The 24,053-nt window shown below is 42.6% G+C and overlaps 1 protein-coding gene and 1 long non-coding RNA gene across 5 annotated transcripts in view; one reads left to right on the top strand and one right to left on the bottom strand.

The window, feature by feature from the left end:
- The window catches only part of METTL9 (methyltransferase 9, His-X-His N1(pi)-histidine), a 51,093-nt gene that overhangs the window by 22,846 nt on the left and 4,194 nt on the right, over window positions 1-24,053 (bottom strand). For all 4 annotated transcript variants that reach the window (XM_082714730.1, XM_082714731.1, XM_082714728.1 and 1 more), the window contains exons 2-3: window positions 11,188-11,378; window positions 6,431-6,640 (exon numbers count right to left, since the gene is read on the bottom strand). In XM_082714730.1, coding sequence (XP_082570856.1) covers window positions 6,431-6,640; window positions 11,188-11,378 — 401 coding nt within the window. The remainder of the gene's footprint in view (window positions 1-6,430; window positions 6,641-11,187; window positions 11,379-24,053) is intronic.
- LOC309854983 lies at window positions 17,696-23,368 on the top strand. The gene is made up of 3 exons (XR_014306525.1): window positions 17,696-17,736; window positions 19,005-21,910; window positions 22,141-23,368. It is a non-coding gene; the product is annotated as an uncharacterized lncRNA (long non-coding RNA).

Raw genomic sequence — 24,053 nt, 5'->3', positions numbered from 1 at the left:
TTATTTGACAAAGAGACAGAGAGAGCACAAGCAGGCAGAGGGAGAAGAAGAAGCAGGCTCCTCACTGAGCAGGGAGCCTGACTCGGGGCTCTATCCCGGGACCCTAGGATCATGACCTGAGCCGAAGGCAGCTGCTTAACTGACTGGGTGTCAAGAAGAGGCGCCCCTCTTTCGAACTTTAAGCAAAACACAGGAAGTCACCTTTTCTTTTAGTAGCTCAACTAGTTGCTGAGATCCGGAGAACTGTAAGTTAGTACTTCTAAGCTTAGGAATCAAGGCTAGTAGGGTGCCTGGGTGGCTCAGTCAGCTGAGCTTCAAACTCTTGGTTTTGGCTCAGGTCATGATCTCACGGGTCCCAGGCTCGAGCCCCACATCGGGCTCTGCGCTCAGCACCAGGGTAGGGGGATCAGCTTGAAGGATTCTCCCCCTCGGCCTCCCCTCCCTCACCCTCACTCTCGTTCCAAAATGGATAAATAAATCTTTTGAAATAGGCCATTAAATTCTTGAACATCAAATGAACAAAAAATCCTACTTTCTGCATCCATTGGAATTTAATAATAAAATACAACGTATATTCATGTTTTCTATTCCTGGGGTCCCTCCTATTTTTAAGAATGGCTGGGGGTGATATAAGATAAATTCCATTTACAACCTATGGCCTTTGAACACATCTCTATTCCCAGGAGACAGATGCCATTTCATACCCTAGAATCTTCATATCTGAATAACTATATAGAAAACAACAAAGCACAGGACATCCTATTAAAACTTCAAGGGTGGGGGCGCGCCTGGGTGGCTCAGTGGGTTAAAGCCTCCGCCTTCGGCTCAGGTCATATCCCAGGGTGCTGGGATGGAGCCCCGCATCGGGCTCTCTGCTCGGCGGGGAGCCTGCTTCCCCCTCTCTCTCTGCCTGCCTCTCTGCCTACTTGTGATCTCCGTCTGTCAAATAAATAAATAAAATCTTTAAAAAACTAAAATTAAAAAAACAATAAAACGCAAGGGAAGAGCGCAGTTAACTTACCACTCTCAGCCCTCAGTCTCTCACTCTCTCCCTCCCTCTCCCTCGCTCTCAGAACATTTCTGAGTCCTTTACAATGTTTCATCCACTGAGAGAAGGAATTCTCTTATCAAGAGTCTTTGTTAACCACACCATTAAGGCAATTCTGTAAATTAATGCTGCTTGGTTATGACGATCAGAATGTGGCAGGTGAGGCATGTTATGACAGAGGCAGGGGAAAAAAGGAAACAGGAGAAAGGATCTTTGGTAAACAAGTCTCTGATAAAGCTGAGGAGGTACAGTCGAGTTATCTTAGAAAATTCTAAAAGTATAATGAGGGCTGTTTTAGGAAACTCATTAAAATAGTGGTATTTGAGAGCATTTTCAAATAGCAGAATAAAAGAAGCACAAACCACTCAGCTGCATCTTCTTTTCAGTTTAGATTTTTTTTTTTTTTTAAATAACTAAAGCCTCCTCCAAAACAACACTCTAACCAACTTCAAGGGACTAGTCAAGACTCCTTTGTTGCTTGAATTAAGCAGGGCATTAGGGTTCCAAACTCACGTTGTTGTACTGAACTAGTAACTGCAATGATAATTTTATTTATTTATTTTTAAGATTTCATTTATTTATTTGACAGATCACAAGTAGGCAGAGGCAGGCAGAGAGAGAGGAGGAAGCAGGCTCCCCGCAGAGCAGAGAGCCTGATGTAGGGCTCAATCCCAGGACCCTGGGATCGTGACCTGAGCCGAAGTTAGAGACTTTAACCCACTGAGACACCCAGGTGCCCCTTAATTTAATTTTTTAAAAAAATTTGACAGAATGACACAGCAAAAGAGGGAACACAAGCAGGGGGAGTGGGAGTGGGAGAGGGAGAAGCAGGCTTCCTGCTGATCAGGGAGCCCCATATGCGGGGCTCAATCCCAGGACCCTGAGATCGTGACCTGAGCCGAAGGCAAACACTCAATGGCTGAGCCACCAGGTGTCCTTTACCTGCAGACTTTGAAAGAAAGACAAGCTCCTAACAGAAAATTATGGCTTTAACACAGGGACAGTTATGGCTACACATTTAGAAGCCCAACTTCTTTACTTCTGATGGCGATTTTTCATCTATAAACTCAGTTCCACCAAGGAAGACAAATGTACTGGCTCTGCTCAAACTGCATGTTAGCCCAGCAATGAGACACGTGGTTAAAATGTCCTTATGAGAGCAGGGGAAGAAGTGACTTGTCCCAATCACACTGCACATCCCTGGCAGAGTAAAAATGGCACCTTGGAAACGCTCCTAGTGCGCTATTCAGGTCAGTGAACCTGCTCTCCCCAGCTAAGGCAAGACAGAGCCTGACACTCGGTCTGTGAATGAATGCTGCCGGGGTGGTGGGCTGACAGTGAAGGGCGGTCTCCACCACAGTCTCCAACATCTCTTCATTAAAAAGAGAAAATAAAGAGGATGTTAACATGAGAAATAGAATTTTTTTTAAGGTTTTATTTATTTGACAGAGAGTGAATGAAAGAGAGGATACAAGCAGGGGGAGAGGCAGAGGGGGAGGGAGGAGCAGGCTCCCCACTGAGCAGAGAGCCTGTGAGGGGCTTGATCCTGGGACCCCCTGGGATCACGACCTGAGCTGAAGGCAGTCGCCCAACCAACTGAGCCACCCAGGTGCCCAAGAAACAAAATTCTTAACTACAATATTTTCTTTGCAAGAAAGATCCCAAACCTCCAGATGATGGATTAAAGTCAGGCATCTTTCAAATTTACATTAAAGATCTGTTCTCGGGTATTAAAAATGTACAGACAATTCCTTTTTGATCACCCATGTTTGAAGAGTCTATGTGAATTTAACCCTAAACCCATACCCTCACAGCTCTGCATCTTGCCACACCTGTATTTCCTCCATCATCTTACAAACTACCCTTCAGGTCACCTAAACTGATTTTGGCACTAACTTTTGGTGAAGTAGACCACGAAAGGAAAACATATGCTGCCAAAATTTTTCCCTGCCACAGATTCCTTTTTTTTTTTTTTAAGATTTTATTTATTTATTTGACAGAGACAGACCACAAGTAGACAGAGAGGCAGGCAGAGAGAGAGAGGGCAGCACGCTTGCCGCCGAGCAGAGAGCCTGATGCGGGACTTGATCCCAGGACCCTGAGATCATGACCCAAGCCGAAGGCAGCGGCTTAACCCACTGAGCCACCCAGGCACCCCAGATTCTTTTTTTTTTTTTTTTAAAGATTTTATTTATTAATTTGACAGAGAGAAATCACAAGTAGATGGAGAGGCAGCCAGAGAGAGAGAGAGAGAGGGAAGCAGGCTCTTTGCCGAGCAGAGAGCCCGATGCGGGACTCGATCCCAGGACTCTGATATCATGACCCGAGCCGAAGGCAGCGGCTTAACCCACTGAGCCACCCAGGCGCCCAGATTCTTTTTTTTTAATGTACTGTCACTTCAATTGTGGAACTGTTCAAGAGTGTACACAATAAAAAATTAACTGTATAATCCTTTCCTAAGTCTGTGGCTTTTCCAAAACAGGTTATTTCTAACCCTGGAATTACTATTTTCAAGAAAACAAGTTAAAGTAATAGTTTATCTTCCAGGAGGATTTAAAATATATTTTACAGAAGAAAGCAATCAGTATTTTGATAAATCCTAAATAAAAAGCAAAACACAAACACTATAAAGAAAAATTATTGTTTTGTTTTAAGAATCAAAGCCGCATCCTTAAGTTCTACAATCAGGTTCTCTGGCCTGAATAGTGATATCTTGGCAACAAAGAGGAAAAACACGGCTATTTTCTGTGTATCATTTCAAAAATGACAGAACCTTTTTTAAAAAGCCAGTTTTTCATGAACTCAGATATTGAAGAGAAACAGAAAATAGCTAGCTCTCAAGTCAAAAAAACAAGGGATTAAGCTACAAGTCTGCTCTGCCATCATGGCTGGATGAGCCCTAACCTTAGGAAGATACTACTTCCTCATTAAAATCTCAGACTGTGCCAAAAAACACCACTTCTGTGAATATGTTTATATTTAAATTTTTTTTTTTTTAAGATTTTATTTATTTATTTTACAGAGAGAAATCACAAGTAGATGGAGAGGCAGGCAGAGAGAGAGGGAAGCAGGCTCTCCGCTGAGCAGAGAGCCCGATGCGGGACTCGATCCCAGGACTCTGAGATCATGACCCGAGCCGAAGGCAGCGGCTTAACCCACTGAGCCACCCAGGCGCCCCTATATTTAATACTAATAATACATGGAGGGAATAGCAACCAACATGAATTTCCTATTTAAGTCAAAATGCAAATCGATTTTGGCATATGTGCTATACATCAGGGGAAAAAATTTAAGCATTTTTTCATATGGGAAAAAGTTTACTACTAGGCTACATACCACGTAAACTCCAGGTACAATGAATTATTAATTCAAACATCTAAGTTTCACTGATAATTCCATTCAGGCGTTTAGTCTCAAGAAGGGCTTCAATGCAACCAAGGAACGGAGGGGCCCGAGTGGGTAGGAGGGAATGAAGATGTTTCAAACACCTTCCTCCCCACACGCACTTCCAAAACTTTTTTTTTAAGTGGAAGGAAAGTACCAGATTAGGAATTTGGCATCATTTAAGTCATTGTTAAAACAAAGGCCAAAACATTCTAAGTTTGGAAATGCTGCATTAATTTCTAAGCGAAGAAATACTTCAGTTATTACCACACAGGCCCTCCAGGATCTAACCTGAGACGGACTGCTAGAGCTAACGGGGATCTTACAAATCAAGGAGTTCAACCACACGCAGACAAAAGTCTCTCCTAACAGCTATTTGAACATGGAGAGTGGCAAGGACTTGGATGCTTGAGCCATTAGGAAGGTCGATATCTAAATTCTACCTCAGCTGAGAGATAGCTGTGTACGATTATACCAAAGAGAACACTTACTCCTCTCTTTCCAGATAAAACCCCATTACATTTGTTGATCAGAACCTTCCCTTCTACCCCCTTCCTACTTGGTCTTCTCTTCTCCAAGCTAAACATTTCCATATTTTGCCAATGTTCAATCCAGTCCAGCTCCAAGAGCTACACCAATGCTCTGTCTTTAGGGCTAGTGTCTATGAGCAGAAACAGGTGGAGAGCAAAGGGAGTGCATAATTCTTTGCTCCATTTTTCGAAAGGCTCAGCCTGGCTTCCAAAATATCAGAGGAGGCAGGCTCTAATCTCAACTCCTGCAATCTGTACCCAGTACCTTATTCTCCCATTCAGTAGAATCCGTACTAAATAAAGAACACCTTCTTCCTAAGTCTTTCAAGAAGGAGATGGCCTTAAAACCAAGATTTGATACTTCTTGCGCATTAGGATGGCTATTATCAAAAATAAATAAATAAATAAATAGCAAGTATTGGTGAGGATACAGAGAAACGGGAAACCTTGTACATTGCTGGTGGGATGTAAAATGGTGTAGCTGCTCTGGAAAATGGTACGAAAATTCCTAAAAAAATTAAACATAGTCTTACCATATAACCCAGCAATTACACTTCAGAGTATACAACCAAATGTGAAAGCAAAAACTCGAAGTTATTTTTACACTCGTGTTCATAAAAGCATTTATTCATGATGGCTAAAAGGTGGAGGCTACCCATGTGTCTACTGACAGATGAATGGATAAGCAAAGTGTGGTATATCCATTCAATGAAGTATCATCCATACTTAAAAAGGAAGGAGATTCTGATACATGCCACAACACGGATGAACCCTGAAGACATTATGGTTAGTGAAATAAGCCAGTCACAAGAGGACAAATAATGTATAATTCCTATTTCTGGTTCCCAGAATAGTCAAATTTGTAGAGACACGATATAGAATGGTGGTTGCCAGGGGCCAGGGAAGGGCAGGCTGGTGATCTGGGGAATAAGTGTTTGATGGGTACAGAGTTTCAGTGGGAAAAACAAAAAGGTTCTAGAGATGGATGGTGGTGACAGTTACACAACATAAATGTATCTAATACCACTAACTGTACTCTTAAGAATGGTTAAAATGGTAAATTCTATGTTATGTAATTTACCATCGTAAAAAAAATTTTTTTCACTGTAAAATAAAAACAAAAACAAAATCCAAGCTTTCAGAATGTCAGAGTCCAATCAAGGAAAAGTCTCTACATCTGATCTCCCTTTACCAAGAAGCTGTCCCTCCCCTGCCCTTCTCCGTCTATAGTGCCATCTCCTCTAGCCCAAAATGATAGTGACAAAAGAAAATGATTGTTCTCTCGGTTTCTACTTTACTGTAATATGGCAAGTTTTTAAAAATTTCTCATCATGGAAAACTGTTTCTAGTCCGTATCCTTTACATAATACTCTCCTCGTCTGCTCAATCTGGCAGCACATAGACTAAATAAGAAGAAATACATCTTAAAACCAAGAAATACACCCCAAACCAAGTCTAAAAATTATACCTGTATTTCTTCTTCTGAAGCTGCCATATCATAGTTTCAGACAGTTCAGTGGCATAAATTTCTTCAAAATGAGGGCTCATGATTTTTGTGACTTCTCCATCTCCAGCACCTAAATCAAGAAGTCTGTGGGTTTTCCAGTCTGGATTAATTTTTAGCAGTCTCTGAAACTGATCTGGTGAAAACACAAACATTGAGCCTCTTCCTAGCAACCTGAAAAAAAAGGGACAAAAATGGAAGCGTCCATGCAAATCAAGCACCCCCACATACATTCAGAGCAACCACAGTACTTCAGTCCCAAGGGCCTCCTGAAACTACAAAATGTTTATTTTAGGTGATTGTATGGTTAAATTATACATTACCTTTTATATAACTTATAGAGTCTAAACCAAAGTTAGGAAAATAAGAAAATATCTTTAGGTATCATTTGGCTCTGAGATCAATACTACCCCGTGAAGAATGGGGAAGGCAGAGGAGTAAAAGGTGGAAAGGAAACAGCACGAATGAGAAAGGAAGGGAAGGGAAGAAAAAGGAGTAAGAAAGTAAAAGGTGAATGTCAAGAATTCATGTTAAACTAGGAAGGAGAGATGGACTGAGTAATGTTTTCTGTCATAGGCCAAGAGAATCAGACCGCAGCACTAGCCAGTAAGACCAAGAAAAATCAAATAGAAAAAAAAAAAAAAAAAAAGCTGTTATGTTATGAAACTAAACAATAGGTGAGAAAAAAACAGTTTCACTGTCATAGATTTTTAAGGGACACTCGAGAAAAGCAGAAAAGAGCGGTCCCTGTGGTATCAGTTAATTTGCATTTAAAGAGTAGATTCATACTTCCATTAATTTACAGATTACAACAATTGTCTGGGTCCTGCTATTTCTAAAAATCCTAAAAACATTCAAAACTACAGTGATGCCTTTAAAAAAAGAGCTGGAGAGGTGTTAAGTGGAGACCAGAGAGAACTCTCGGGAACAGCAGCTGAAGCTCAAACCAGGTCTCCAGGAAGCACCATGGTGGGAAGCAGAAGGCCCCCCCGACTTAGCTCTGGTATCTTAGCCCTCAAATCCTAGTCCTTCCAGGGCAGGGATTCTCCAGCTCCCTTTAAGCAGCAGAACCCTTTCTTGAAGTGGGGCTCAGAGACTACGAAGAACGGTAAAGGGAGCGCTGAGCGCTGCCGCAGCAAAGAGGTTAGGGGCCTTGGAGACGCTGTCACGTCTGGGCCCTTCCCTGCAAGCTGAAGGAGTTCTTGAGGCACTTCCTCTTCAGACCCTGGAACACAGTTTGAAAACCACTGGTCTGGGAAACGGCAGGGAAACCTGTCCTGTACTGCTACTTTCTGGAAATTTATCGTAAGGTACAATGTCACATGCCTGCAACCTGGTACTCCTGGTAAGACCAGTTTAGGGAAAGAAGTAAAATTGCAGAGTTCAAATAACAAATTCCCTCTCTTCCCTTTTCCCATTAAGGCTGTAGAAAAGTTTAACCAGATCTAATAATGTGTTGACGGTAAATCGTCTGCCCCACAGAAATGCTAAAAACTAGGGGGCATGGAGAGCATGGGGGCATGGTCATCAGAGGCTGCTAAAAACCATGCTATCCTTTACAAAGAAAAGCTATTTCCTCCAAGACAGTTGTTTCTTTATCTTCTAGGGGAACACTAGGCTGTAGAAAGCAAATCTGTGAAAAGGGACTGAATTTGCAGGAAGAACTTTACAAAATTTCGCACAGAAACTACCTGAGTCAGAGCAGGAAGAGGGTGCGGGCAGCACAGTCTGGGGCATGCATATTCCCAGAGTCGGTGCTGACTTGCCACAGGATCCAAAGTAAGTTGCAAAACCAGTCATTTGGCTTAAACTTTCCTACTTATAAGAAAAACAGGCTTCCCTAGCCAACTTCTTGGGAAGTAAGGAATCTTAAGGTAATAATCCTAGAATTCTTAGAGCTGCAGCTCATCTGAGGTCAGAGCTCAGGAGGTCATCTGACTTACCTACATTTAAAGACACCAGAGAGAGAAGCACCAGCCTATTTCCAAAGATCACAAGTAACAGTGGCTCCACAGAAAGGTTAAAACTGTCAAATCAAAATTCAAGCCCAGTGTTTCTCAATCAGGACCAACTCTGCCTTCTAGGGGGCAGTGGGATTAGGTGGGAGAGTCAGGGGTAGTCCCAAGGGCTTGGGAATGCTGCCACAGTTAGTGAGGAAAGCAAGAAAAGCTATACTTCCTGATACATGTGGGTCAGTCCCACACAATAAGAAAGTATCCCACCTAGAACACCAAAACACTGACCTAGCTCAATACAAAGTTTCCAGCAAACACATATCATGAAGAGGTATGGCTCCCTAATTTGTCTTTAATTTCCAAAGTTAGTGACGCCCACTGGCGGGAAGGGACTAGTGTTTAATAACCATCCTAGGTTCTCTGGCCACAATCTAAGTTCTCTCCAGATATTGAATCTATAGAGGAGGTGTGGCTCCTTACAAATATTTTCCTTATAATATAAACTCTGAAAACAGCTATCAAGTCTCTCCTGACTTGGCCTTTCCCTTGCTGATACAAAGTCTGATAAGTATCTTTTTAATTCAAGAAGGTACCACACAGTACAGCATGCCTCGGAAATATTGCAAGTCCAGTTCCAGACCACTTCAATAAAGCAAATATCACAATAAAGCGAGCCAAATGAATTGTTTGATTTCCCAGTACACCTTTAATGTAACTTTTATTTATGTTTACAGTGATACCGCGGTCTATAAAGTACACAACAGCATTATGTCTAAAAAAAAAAATGTACGTATCTTAGTTAAAAAATACATTAGTTAAAAAAAAAATGCTAGGGGCGCCTGGGTAGCTCAGTGGATTAAGCCACTGCCTTCGGCTCGGGTCATGGTCTCAGGGTCCTGGGATCGAGTCCCGCATCAGGCTTTCTGCTCAGCAGGGAGCTTGCTTCCCTCTCTCTCTCTCTCTGGCTGCCTCTCTGTCTACTTGTGATTTCTCTCTGTCAAATAAATAAATCTTAAAAAAAAAAAAAAAAAAATGCTAGCCATCAGCTGAGTTTTCACCAAGCCGCAATCACTGATCAGACATGATCATAATATAGTAATGAAAAAGTCTGAATATTGTGAAAATCACCAAATTATGACACACAGATGCAACGTGAGCAAATGTTACCGGAAAAATGGCATTGATAGACTTGCACGATGCACAGTTATCCCAAAGTACCAATTAAATTAAAAAAAAAATGCAGTATCTGTGAGTGGAATTAAGAGAAGTGCAATAAACTGAGGTGTGCCTGTAATTATTTCAGAAAGAGACCGCCATTTGTGGTAATAATCTATCATGGATGGAAAACACCAACAGGTTCAAAATTAAGCTTTCAGGTGAGATAGGACCCGCAACAAGACTTGTTTTGGGAGAGTGCGAGGTGAGAGCCATAGATAAGGGAACCCAAAGGGACTGATGAAATGCACAGGCTCTCTTTGCCCAAACTGTGAAATTCTGTATCTGGGAATTTGAAACAGGATCCAGCGTGGCAGAAGTTGGTGGTAGGAGTAGAAGTGAAGGTGAGAGGTAGTTCAGAGTTTGAAATCTCCCAAAATTATATGTGAAATGTTGAATGTAAACATTATTTGAAGAGAGGATTCCTATACTTTACCATTTTTAAAGAGGTAAAGAACCGCATGAAGGGTAAGAGCTACTGCTACAATGACTTGTCTGCTTCCCAAAGAAAATATTATAGTACAGAACAGAAATTCAGTGCAGCCAATTTTAGAAACAAAATGTCAGACCAAGTTGTATAAACTCAACTACCAATACAAAAATAACAACTGTTTGCTGAAGCAAACTTAAGGCAATTTCATATAAACAATGAAGAAAATCAAGAAAGAAATCTTGAGAAATGGCTCGTGGTGCCTAAAAACATATTTAAGGACCAGATGATAGACTGGGGACCCAGACGTTCAGGAGAAGGTGGCTCCAAACCTCAAGGGGAAAAAAGAGTGGGCACAACCAGTGGCTTTAAGCTGTCCAACAAGGCTTCGTAAACACTGAGCCCTACTCGCTTTCTCCTTGGCATTCTAGTTTCTTGGGCCTTGGGGATATTTGAAACTTCGACAGAGAAAAGATAAAAAATATTCCTAAAGTTTCTTCCACGGATTTATATGCGAGAACGACTCTGCAGACAGGTACTTCCATACTAAGTCTGAAAGATTCTGGTGAGCCTAGATCCTATGTAAGAACAGATTTTGCACCCTTCACTCGAAATAAGCCAGCACACGTTGCTGTGGTGACTAATTAAATCCCCCCAAAAAACTTGCTCCTGGGAGGCGTGCTTAAGGCAAAGATTTTACTCTTCGGTTCATGTTAAGGACTTAGTTCCTGCTACTCATTACTCATAAGGAACTAGAAGCATTATGGGCACCACTTGGGAGTTTGTTAAAAATGGAGAATCTCAGGCCCCAGACCTGTTGACTCACAATCTGTATTTTAACCAGATCTCCAAGTTGGTTCCCATACCCATCAAAGCTGAGAAGCACTGCTCCAAGGAGAACTCCCACTGTAGAAATACAGACTAATGAGGTTCTTTATCAAGTTGTGGTGAATTTAAAAAGCTAACTGCACAAGGCTGAACACACTGGCCCACTGCCAGGGATTCTGACTAGTAGAAATACTGCGGCGGAGGCAGTCAACACCTTCCACCAAATCACTTTTCTCTTCCACTTTCTTTTTATAAACCTAAAGATAAGGAAAAAGTACGTAAGATTCACTTACCCATTGATAGATGTTCTAGACATAAACAGGCTAAAAACGGATGACACGAAAGAGTGATATAATTGGATAAATAGCCAGCCCGATTTCTCAATGCTGTTGTTTAAGAAGATCTGTGTTCCTTGGTCAAGGTAGCTCTGAACAAAGACAGCCTGGAGTGATTCACATAATTTCTCTCTGTTGCACACATACCACTAAAAAAGAAAGAAGAAAGGTGAAAACACACAACTAAAGTGTCATCTAAGAACTCCAAAAACAAAAGCCGGAAGACTAAATCAAATCTAGTATATCCAATATTATAATCTCATGGCACTTGGCACTTCGAGAATAATCATCATCTCTTAAATATAGACAACCTATAAAGTATAAAATACTTCTACATAAGTAATTTCTCATTTAATTCTCATAAGAGTATGGGGGAAGGTTGAAGAGGGCTCTGAGTCATGCAGCTCTAGTGGCTTAGTAGGTGGCCGAGGTGTTCTGAGTCCCATCTGGTCCAATGTTTCGGTCACTATAGCCCCGTACCCTGAGATCTAGGAAAGCTCTGCTGGCCTCTCCTTCACTGGAAAGCAACATCAGAAGGCAAAAACTGGCAATAATAACTTTGGTTTTAGATAAGGAAACAGTCCCATAATGCAGTGATTTGATTCAAAATCACCAAAGAAATCAATGGCAGAAGAAGCAACAGAAGTTAATACTCCAGTGTCCAGATTAACCTGCCTTTCTCCTTGTAGGCTATAGAGAGGCCTTTAGAAATAGGGAGGTGTGCTTACCAGGTCTTGTAACACTCTCACAGATGGGCAATATGTGCTTGAGAAAGATTAAGAAGTTACTTAAGGTCACAATGTAATTAATAAGACAAAAGTGGTAACACGCAGGAGAATCAGGTATCTATGAACAGGCTCTCGCCACAACACAATTTTGAGGACAAAACAAGAACCTCCACCATGGATGAAATGTAATCCTCCACAATAAGTGTTTTCCATTTTCATTTAGAGTCAGTGTACCAGGGAAGGGGGGAGTAAGACCGCACAGCAGGCCAGCTGTAGGGTCAGCTCCACGGTCAAGTCCTGGCTCTGCCATTCCTGTGTAAACTCAGACAAGTCACTTAATCTCTGAGTCTGTGTTCATACATCTGTGGACTAGAGATGTCACTGCTATCTATCTATCCTAGTAGGGTACTGAGAGGATTAAACAAGATAATGCAAGCAAATCCTCAAATATAGTACCAGACACACAGAAGAATCCTATAATAATAGCAATGAGATTCCTCTAACATGGCCTGAAAAATAAGAGTAGGCCATTAATTACTATGATAAAACTGTAAGGTTGACCAGTTATTATTAATCCATTATCTGCTAACAAACAATTTTTCCCAATAAAACATCTATTGGCCAAAAATAATTTGCTTCCCCCTCAAAAATATGACCATTTATCAGGACACGTTCCCACTTTTACAATCCTCCAAAGCTTCCTAAATGTTCAGTGAAATCTTGGTTAACATTCCTGACACTAACATTGAAAGGACCCGGTTAGAAACTAACACAAATAAGCAAAAAGGCACACATTAAGTTTGCAAAGATTAACTCATCTTTTTTACAAACCCTATATCCAAACGAGATACCAAATCTCCCACCTATTGACTGATTTGTGTTAATTCGCCGTTTAAATACTCTTACCAAAACTTCTTGGACTTGAAAGCAATTTTCATTTTTTTCTACTCTGTGTGATAAGCTGTGAAGCTTCTTATACTCACTGCCTACACTTTTTTCCTTGGTCTGAAAATGGTCTTGCTTAATCATTAACTAACTCTTAATATTCATTGTGTCTGAAGTTATACCCCAGTGCAGGTCATAAACCATTTTTTATTATACTCACGACCTTCTGGTGCACATTCTGAACTCTGTAATGTTGAGGCCACTCTGCCTTTTATTTATTTTTTATTCTCTGAAATGACTAATCAAGATGAAAGCCATCACCTTGGTAGTAGGCAATCAGGCACATTCTATTAACATGGACAAGAAGTCATTCAAGTGAAACAGAGGAGCTTAGAATTCCTCAGCATCCACTTGTAAACGGACAACTGGAACAACGGACTCTGACTTCAGAACTAAGCAAGACTGGGCATCATTAACTGCAAATATTGCTTTCAAGTGCCAAGAGGAAAAACTCAAGTTCTTTTTTTTTTTTTTTTTAAACTCGAGTTCTTAACAGCATTTCTCTCAATTCACTGACATTGACACATGTGATTGAACCTTTATAGCCACACAAGTGTTTCAGAAAAGAGACTGCTGGGGCGCCTGGGGGGCTCAGTCAGTTAAGCCTCTGCTTTCAGCTCAGGTCATGATCCCAGGGTCCTGGGACTGAGCCCCACATCAGGCTCCCTGTTCCTTGGAGAGCCTGCTTCTCCCCCTCCCTGCTCCTGCTCTCTCTTGCTATCTCGCTCGTGCTCTCTCAAATAAACAAAATCTCAAAAAAAGAAAAGAAAAGAAACTGCTTAGTGAACAGAATGTGCTACAGAATAAAAAGGAGTAAACCTCTCCTCTTTAAAGATAAAGGTTGAAATCCATGCTCCTCCTGACTATCTGCAGGATATAAATGTCAACTCCAAAAGGAACATTATCTGTAATCCCCAAAAAGTGGAAACAACTCAAGTGCCCATCAACTGATGGATAAACAAGAGATGACTGATCCATACAAGAGAATACAGATTATTCAACCATTAAAAGCAGTGACGTACTGATTCATGGGGCAACATGGAAGAACTCTGAAAAAAAGGCCCAAAATGATACCATTTCACTTTCATGAAGTGTCCAATAGGTAGATCCAGAGACAGGAAACAGACTGTAGTTGGAAAGAGGGAGTGTCTACTTACGCATATGGGGTTTCTCTCTGGAGTGATGAAAATGCCCTGAAATTAGCACGGTGATGGCTGCACAACTCTGTGAAGACACTGTACTATAAACACAACCGAACTGCGCACTTCAGAAGGATGAGTTTTATGGTATGTGAATTATATCTCAATAAAGGCTTCTTTTTAACATATACATACATATTTAAATGTAGATGGCATTTTTATCTTCCAGAAATTAAAAGTGGTTTGAAAATTTAAGTGATCTGGCAAAACTCTTTAAAAATGCAAATTTGGGGGCACCTGGGTGGCTCAGTGGGTTAAAGCCTCTGCCTTCGGCTCAGGTCATGATCCCCAAGTTCTGGGATGGAACCAGTATCGGGCTCTCTGCTCAGCAGGGAGCCTGCTTCTTCCTCTCTCTCTGCCTACTTGGGATCTCTGTCATATAAATAAATAAAATCTTAAAAAATAAAAATGCAAATTTTAAGATGTGTATCTGGGGCGCCTGGGTGGCTCAGTGGGTTAAGCCTCTGCCTTCAGCTCAGGTCGTGAGCTCGGGAGCCTGGGATCGAGCCCCACATGAGCCCCGCATCAGGCTCTCTGCACAGCGGGGAGCCTGCTTCCTCCCCTCTCTCTGCCTGCCTCTCTGCCTACTTGTGATCATTCTCTCTCTGTCGAGTTAAAAAAAAAAAAAAAAGATGCAAATCTGACCACATCACAACCCTACTTCATGCAAGTCTGAAGCTAATACCCAAAATGCTCAATATGGGCTTCCCAGGCCCTATGCAATTTGTCCGTTCTGTGTCCACAGCCTTATCTCTTAACACTGTCTGCCACCCATAACCCCTGGCCATTCACTATGTCACAACACTGTACCCCTCTTTTTCTGAAAGGCTCCTTTCTCAGGACTGTCTCACATGGTGTTTGCTCTCTCCTCTACATTTCCCATCACCCCAACCCACTATCTCTTCACCTGGTTAATCTGACCTAAGCCTAAATATTTCTTCAAGTATGTTTGCCTTGAACTTGTAGACCAGATAGGGTCCTCCCCCCAATTCAAATACCTTCTCCTATATCCTATATATCTCTTCAGTGCATTGATGACCACTGAATTGAATAACTGTACATAACTGTATGTTCACTGTCTCCCTTCCCAGGAAGACAAAGTTTCATAAAGGTAGGAACAATGACTGACTTCAGTGCCTGGCACAGATGCAATGAACAATAAATGTTCGTTGAATCAATCATAGGCCGCCCAGGGGCACCCGAGTGGCTCAGTTGGTTAAGTATCTGACTCTTGATTTTGGCTCAGGTCATGACCTCAGGGTCCTGAGATGGAGCGCTGGTTGGGCTCTGTGCTCAGGAGGGAGTCCGCTTCTCTTTCTCTCCCTCTCCCCCCACCCCTCCACTTGCTCTCTCGAAATAAATAAGTCTTAAAAAAAAAAAAAAATCACAGGCAGCCTACCAGATAGAATGTAGAGTTTCCAACAAAATCTTAGAGGAGATATACGACAGCCACAGAGATAGCGGTCACTAGGTTTCTGTCAATTTCTAAAATTCCAAGTTTTTTTTAAAGGTCCTGCTTTTCTTTAAGGTTATTTTATTATCTTACTTAATTTATTTAAGTAATCTCTGCACCCAGTGTGGGGCTTGAACTCATGATCCCGAGATCAAGAGTCATATGCTCCACTGACTGAGCCAGCCAGGTACCTATGAAAGGCCTTGCTTAAACCCACTTCTGCAAACAGTGGTTAAACCCACCCACTCACCACAAAATTGCATCACCACAAGCAAGCAACGAAGGACAACACTGACTGAACACCTATCTTGTTCCAGGCACCCAGCCAAGGGCTTCACATTTCACTTACCATCTCACAACTTCCGGATAATCGGAAGCCTGGGGTTTCTCAGCACTTACAGTTGATTCGGGTTCCTATTCTAGGCGTGTATTGCTTCATAAGAGCTTCTTTCAAAGAAGCTTCTCTTTAGTCTACCCAGCATGTCTGAGATACATTTGCAGAAAAGAAAGCAGGACCACTCTGTCCAACTAAACTGGACTGGGTACGTTAAGAGAAAAGATAATCTGATCTGGATAGCAACTAAATGACAGGGTTTCTCAGCCTCCGCATTACTGACATTTGGGCCCAGATAATCCTTTGTCAAAGGATCTGTCGCATGCATTATAGGATGTACATGCAGCAGTACCCCTAGCCTCTACCCATCAGATGCCAGGAGCACGCCACCGAGCTGAGGCAACCCCAAAACGTCCCAGACATTGCCAAACGCCCATCCCCTGGGAGGCAAAATCAGTACTGCTTGAGAGTAACTACACGGGCCAACCCCAAAAATTTCATTACTGTTTCCTAATGATCCCAGCTTAACAGTGGTCTAGGGAAAATTAAAGATGACCAAAGGCCTCCAGGAACTTGTATTCCAGAGGAGAGAAAAAAATCAGAAGCCAAGGGAACCAAGGGAATCATGATGGGATTACGATCTTAGGCAGGACCTTCAGGCCTTAAATATGCAGTCCCCTTGCTCTAAGATGAGATGCTGATAGAGAGAAAATCAGTGCAGGAAGCCCCTGCAACCATATGGCGGTCCCCCGGAGCTCCTCTCTCCAGACAATCCAGCTTAAATGAAAAGCTGTAATGAGCTCACAGCATGGGTGGCCTGTCTGTAGGCTCCCATGCACTTTCATGCAGGTGAGTTCTTTGAATGTGTGCTCCTCAAAGACTACAGAGACCAAAGTGCACAGGCAAGAACAAAGCATCATGCTCGTTAAATGTTCACACTGGAAGGACTGTGTGCTCACCCTACTTACAGCAGGCTGGCCTCCTCAGCTGGAGACTGGTGTCTGGAGAAACGTCATCTTAGCATCTTCCTTTAAAGCTTACATGAATTTTCATCCATCCAAGTAAGGAAGGAAATCTTTTAAATAACAAATTCTAATCACACTAAGTTACGCTGTACAGTCCTCTGCTGATGTCAAGGACAAAGTAGGATGTGACAACTAACAAAGACATCTTCCAGAAATCACAGGAAATTGCAATGTTCTCCCTACTTGTAGCAAAACTATACTAAAAGACTATACCACTTGTAGCAAGACACACTAAAAATTAGACCCATACACAGCCAAATCATGTAGACATGAGTTCTTAACATGTATGTGACAGTATGTGCCAATCAAAATAATGAGGTATTAGGTCGGGTCTTACAGATTAAGCCCATGAACATCTCTTAATCTTTATATAACCTTGGTGGATGAATCATTCCTTCAAAGTATAAATATAATTTTCCTGTAAGATTGATTATATTTACTTACAAGACCAAGGGATACAATTAGAAGTTTTTCTGAATTTATTTTTTAGTTTCTCAACAACCATACATGTGCTATGTAATTGTCTTTCCTGGGACACCTGGGTGGTTCAGTCATAAAGCATCTGCCTTTGGCTCAGATCATGATCCCAGGACCTTGGGTTCAAGCCCAAATTGGGCTCCCTGTAGGAAGCCTACTTCTCCCTCTCCTGATACCCCTGCTTGTATTCCCTCTCTCACTGCCTCTTTTCGTCGAGTAAATAAATGAAAATCTTAAAAAAAAAAAAAAAAAAAAAGTCTTTCTTTCCAAAATACAAAGGACTTGAGCACAGTAGATATGGAATTAGAAAAATTATTTTTAAAAGCCAAGGTCCTGGGGCACCTGGGTGGCTCAGTGGGTTAAAGCCTCTGCCTTCGGCTCGGGTCATGATCTCAGGGTCCTGGGATCGAGCCCCGAATTGGGCTCTCTGCTCAACGAGGAACCTGCTTCCTCTTCTCTCTCTGCCTGCCTCTCTGTCTACTTGTGATCTCTGTCAAATAAATAAATCTTTACACCCCCCAAAAAAGCAGCCAAGGTCCTGATTTTAGGTAATATGGTATAATAAAAAATATATATATTTGGTCTTTAACCCCTAGATCCAGGCAAAGAGCTCCTAAAACCCTTTGGGAATCTCCTGAGCAGTAAGAGTATCTTTTGTATTCTAATATGATGGGGGGGGGGGGGCGGGTTTCCACTGGAATTTCCAGCTCTACCTCCAACCCGTAGGGAAGGGAAGGAGCTAGATGCGGAGTTCAATCACCAACGGCCAATGAGTTAATCAATCACGCTTCCGTAATGAAACCTTCATAAAACTCCTAAATAACAGTGTTCTGGGAGCTTCCAGGCTGCTGAACACATTGATGTGCTGGGAAGGTGGCTCACCTGGAGAGGGCTCGGAAGCTCTCTGCCAACCCAGCCCTGCCACGCCGCAATATTTTTGCCCTATGCATCTCATCTATTTGGCTCTTCCTGAATTGCAGCCTGTAATTTATAACAAACCAGTAAAAAAGTATTTTCCTAAGTTCTGAGTCATTCTAGCAAATTATCTAACCTGAGGGAGAGTTGTGGGAACCCCAGAATTTGTAACCAAGTTGGGCAGAAGCATGGGGAGTTGTAGCTGGCAAATTGGACCCTGAAGGGAGGGCAGTCTTGTAGGAAGGGTGGTCTTGCCCTTAAACCTCAGGATGGATGTTAATTCTGTGTGTGTCAGAACAGAAATGCAATTGTAGGATGCTCAGCCAGTGTCAGCGAATTAGCTGGTGTCAGAAAAAAAGACACCATAGGTAAGACTTTTTTTTTCAACATTAAACTTGACCAAAGCATGCACGAACTGGCTGAAGGCCAAAACTTGGGAAGCTGTCCCATCCCTGTCTGACTCAAGCTATGAAACTCCAACTGGTGTTTTTGTATGGCTGCATAGCTTCAGCGTCTACACAGAAGTCCACTACAGTGGAGGAAATTTCCCATTAAGGAGAAAGCCTACTTTCCCAGACCCTCAGACAATGCAACGTTTCCTAGCAGAGACATCATGACAAGGTGGGGAAAGCCTGGGCCTTGAAAACAGAGACAGCTGGGGTCAAAATCCGAATCTGCCACATTCCAACGTCTCCTAAGCAAGTCTCATCTCTCTTAGGCTCAATCTTCTCTCAAAAAAGGGGGTGTATCAAAAAAAGGGGGGGGAGGGTAGCACCTACCTCTGGGAGTTGGTGTAAGGATGAGAGAGGATGATACACTAAAGTGTCTGGTGCACAATAGAAGCAAAATAACTTGATTTCCTTCTCCTTCCTGTCCAAGGCCCACAAAAGCCAGTCAGAGAGCAGAAGTTCAAGGGAATGCCTAAAAACCACACTGTAGGTCTGGGCACCCAGCCATTCTCAAAAGGAATGAGTAACCCAAGACCTGAGGCATTTAGTACCACTAAAAACAATTGGAAAGGCTCCACTGATGGGATCCACGAACATAGAATCTTTTCTATTACAGGGGGTGGTCAGACCAAGCCTGACGACCTTGACCTGACAGCTGAGGATTCAAAAATCACATTCCAAGTTCTGCAAGGGGTCCTATCTGTCCAGACACTCAATCATTGACACTTTCTTGCATCTAAGCACAGCATAAGAGTAAATCTTCAAACCATTCATTAATTTTCCACAAATGACACAAACCTAAACCAACAACCTCTCTATATGAGATTTCAATGTGCAGAATGACAGGGCACCCTCAGGTCCACGAAGGGAAACAATTCATATGGATTAGATTAAGTTGTTTCAGCTCTGATTTAATAAATAAATTATTGGCAATTTTCATTTCAAGTACTCACTCACTGTTAAAATTTTATAATCCTAAGATTTTAACAAAGCTTCAGAAGGTCTAAACAGCAGTCTGTTACAGGCAATTACCAGGGTGCCCTCAAGCACCTTCAAAGGGGAACATAAAGGCCTCTGGTATATCCAGCAGAAGAGAGGGATCCCAGTGGTCTATGAAATTGAGGCAAACACTTATATAGGGTTTCAACACAGATTATAAGGAAAGAAACTCTACAAAATCTCTTTGGTATTCGGCTACGAAGGCCTCCAGGTTCTGGAAGGCAGTTCAGAAGAGGACACAAATCCATCCGTGTCCATCTGGCCAGCTGGCGACCGCCCCGAGCACTGTGAAGTCACGCCTGACTTGGGTCGGCCTCCACGAGTAAATGAGGAGTGAAGGGGACAGGAGGCCGCACCTGTCCGCTAGCACAACCTCTGACCTATGGCTGGGATCACCAAGTATTTTTTCATTTGGAAAAAAAAAACCACAAAAAACTATTGTTTTGACTATCTTAAATCTATCACTGCTTGTAACATAACACAGTTCTGAATTTATATAAAAAGGTGAAAAATAAGGCAGATATAAACAAACTTGTAATTTTAAGGTACACCTTACTAATTCCAGATAACCAATGTTACCTGTGCTCTTAAAAGCCCATACAGTGCATCACCTGAAGAAGCTGTCCTGGCCTGGTTCCAAGGAGTCCCGTAACAATTCTTTTTTCACTCCATCAACTCAGAAACTACTGAATGACTGTTATTATCAAGAGCCTAGTTAGTGGGGCCTTAGAGTCCTTTCAAGTTTCAATAGCTCCATAAGAGTTGCCTTAACTTTAAGTACTAGGTACAATGCATCAAAAACACTAGATCAAAAGTTTTTGTTGCTGCTACCTTCTTTTTAAGTTCCAAGCCTGCCAATACCGAAAAGTGACATATCTAGTTTCTCCCTGGCTGGCTCTATTTCTTCCCAATGAGTCAAACTATCCACTGTGCAACCTGTGATTAAGAAGTGTGCTGTTGATGAAGGAAGCTGGAAAGTTCTCTGGGGAAAACTCCTTTTCTGTAAGGGGCCACAGGGTAAATATTCTAGACTTGTAGGTCATAAAGAACCAACTATGCGACTTGACCACTGTAGTGCAGAAGCACTTAAAGACAAGTAAACCAATGTAGTGGCTCTGTGCCAACAAAACTTTATTTGTGGACACTGGAATTTGAATCTCATGTAAGGAATTTTCACATACGACAAAATATTATATATTTTTTACGACTACTTAAAAATGTAGAAGTATTCTGACTTCATGGGCTATAACAAAAATGTCAGTGAGCCCAAGCTGGCCTGCAAGCCACATGTCTGCTCTGGGAGAAGCCTTCCTTGCTTCTCCCTTGCCCGAAGTGAAAAACAATCCCAGTTTGGAAGCCGGCACATCAAACCAAGTTATTATGATGATGCTGCCCCTACAGTTTTAGAGCGACTCTAGCTCAAAGGAGCCTTGCATCTCATCTCCGGGAGATAGTAACTCAATAGCAATTTTTAATACATTTCCCAAGACCTCTCCTTTAACCAGAGAATCCTCCACCATAATTTCTTAATAAAATAACCATAAAGAAAACTTGTGCTAAGTACGGTTCAATTAAATCCATAACCTCACTTTCATGCAAATCCAAAAGAACCAGATGTGGCTGGTTATGGAACCCACACACCCAAATGAACACCAGAAAACCTTGGATGAAACTATAAATTTGAAGGGGGAAGGAATGTTAGAGTTAAGTTTCTTCACAAGTCAGAAGGTTTATAAAGCAAACCTAGGATCCTGGAATATAAAGCAGATAACAACCACTGCAGGCACTCTGCAGAGGGGAAATTCCCTTTTTCACTTTATTTCACTGTGGTTTTACACACGCATTTCTTTTGTTCACTTTAATCTTTATTCATGGACAGTATTTTCAAAATGTCAATGCATCATCTCAAAATAACCTCTGGATTGATCACTCTAAGGAAAAGAGCCAATCTCCCCCAAAATAACTCAGGAAGTACCAGATCAGTCTTCACCCTGGAGAATGCAGCTGCCAAACGGTTAGTCCAACTGGTTAAAACACACAGTGTACACACATACTTCAGTATCTCAGAAGTGTAACAAAGTAAATGATGTGTCTGAAACCAGTATGTTTTCATCAGAACCTAAATGATTCAGTTTTAAAAAGGTCCACAATTAGAAAGTATCTCCTGGGGGCGCCTGGGTGGCTCAGTTGGTTGGACGACTGCCTTCGGCTCAGGTCATGATCCTGGAGTCCCAGGATCGAGTCCCACATCAGGCTCCCAGCTCCATGGGAAGTCTGCTTCTCCCTCTGACCTTCTCCTCACTCATGTTCTCTCTCACTGTCTCTCTTTCAAATAAATAAATAAAATCTTAAAAAAAAAAAAAATAAATAAAAAAAAAAAAAGAAAGTATCTCCTGTTAGGAGATATTGTGAGGTGATGTCTACATCTGTATACTACCTAGATTCCAGAAAAATCAAATTACTTAAACAGCTTTTCAATTTTTAAAATATAGCCAATTCTTCCACAAGCATGGACAACTTATCAAGTGTGTAATCATGACAAGAGTCGTAAGCACCTCAGCTAAGAGACTCAACCATAATTCCACAGCAATGGAGATCTGCCTCCTTTTCATCCTACCCAGAACCTTATTTCATATTCCATGTGGCTATGTGACATTCTGGTAACTGTACATGATCACTGCAGTACTTCAGAGCTGTTTCTCTGAGAATGATCAGTGCTAATTAACCCACAGCAAAGAATGTAGTTTTACAACTTAAGATCACCTCCTGACTTTAAGGGCACTCCTAAAAATATCATAGGCAGGATTACCTAACAAACTCTAACAGCCGTGGGATCACACAAAAAAATTTCATGGAAATGCATGATTTCCTTTAAAAATGGAAAGGGGGGGGGCCAAGATCAGTAATTACTAGATAAAAACTAAACACTACTTGTCTTACTTAATGAATTGCTTTATGTCCTTAAGATCATTATTTACTTCCATTAAAATACACAGACTCCACCGCAGTGTCAACTCTCTGAACACCTGGCCTAACAAGAAACCCAACATAGGAAAATGAGAAATCTATGAAAACCCGATGAGACACAAAATGGGGAACCACCGCTTCTTCCTGCTCTCTGGAAGGGCAAAATGCACCATCAAGGCTCAGCAATTCTGAGCCGGACTCCCGAAAGCCTCTTTTCCATAAATGCAAGGTTCACCGCCAAGTACCTTATGGTCAAAAATGAAATGATCACTCTTAATGCTACCGCTGAACTGCACTTACTTCTGTTAAGGGGGCCCCCCCAACCTCAAACCTCATGAAAAAGGCGACCTCACCGGTCACATGGCACAGGTCACGATCCACAAGTCTGAAAGCAATTCACTCCTGCCTCATTCTGGTTTTTTGTTTTTTTTTTAAATTTTGTTTTGTTTTTTAGTTGTTTAAAAAAAAAAAAATCCCTTCCAGGAAAAACTTGCATCATCTTCCTTCTTACCTCATCTTTCCAGCCAGATAACCCACAGCGAAGTTTAAAGGAGATCAGTCTTCGGTCGGAGGGGGTGGGGGGCAGGGTTCGGGAGGGTGGGAGTGTGAGCACCTGTCAAATCCTTTTTTTTTTTTTTTTTTTTAAAACTGCCGAGGGAAAAGGTCACCCGGGGAGTTAAAAGGCTCTCACGATGCACGGTTAAAATTTCTTTATGGGGGCACCTGGGTGGCTCAGTGGGTTAAGCCGCTGCCTTCGGCTCAGGTCATGATCTCAGGGTCCTGGGATCGAGTCCCACATCGGGCTCTCTGTTCAGCAGGGAGCCTGCTTCCCCCTCTCTCTCCCCGCCTGCCTCTCTGCCTACTTGTGATCTCTGTCTGTCAAATAAATGAATAAAATCTTTAAAAAAATAAAAATAAAATTTCTTTATGGCCCTTTGTATGCGCAGAGATTCGAGCAGACCAAAAAAAAAAAAAAAAAAAAAAATGAGGGATCGGTTTGTGGCTTGGATTCGCCGGGGTCAGGAAGGCGGCCCCGGGTCCCCGAAGGCGGCCCCGGGTCCCCGGGGGCTCGGTCGGCTCGTCGACCCCGCAGGCCCCCGGGGGGACCGGCCGGACGCCCGCGGCCTCGCGCCCACCCCCCCCCCCCGAAGTTCCCGCGCCGCGGCGGCCGGGCGCCTGCGACCACCGCCCGGGACGCGCGGGAACAATGCGGGGCTCCGGGGCGCCCGCCGTCGGGCCCGGGGCGGCTCCGGGAGGCCGTTTCTCCGCCCGCGCCCGGGAACAAAAGGCGCCGCGGGGCCGCGGGCCGAGCGCCGGGCCGCGGAGGCGTCGG

Source organism: Mustela nivalis, assembly GCF_964662115.1.
Source record: "Mustela nivalis genome assembly, chromosome: 19".
Classification (NCBI taxonomy): Eukaryota; Metazoa; Chordata; class Mammalia; order Carnivora; family Mustelidae; genus Mustela; species Mustela nivalis.
The sequence above is the reverse complement of the archived record's forward strand: the minus strand, read 5'-3'. Positions and strand labels throughout refer to the sequence as shown.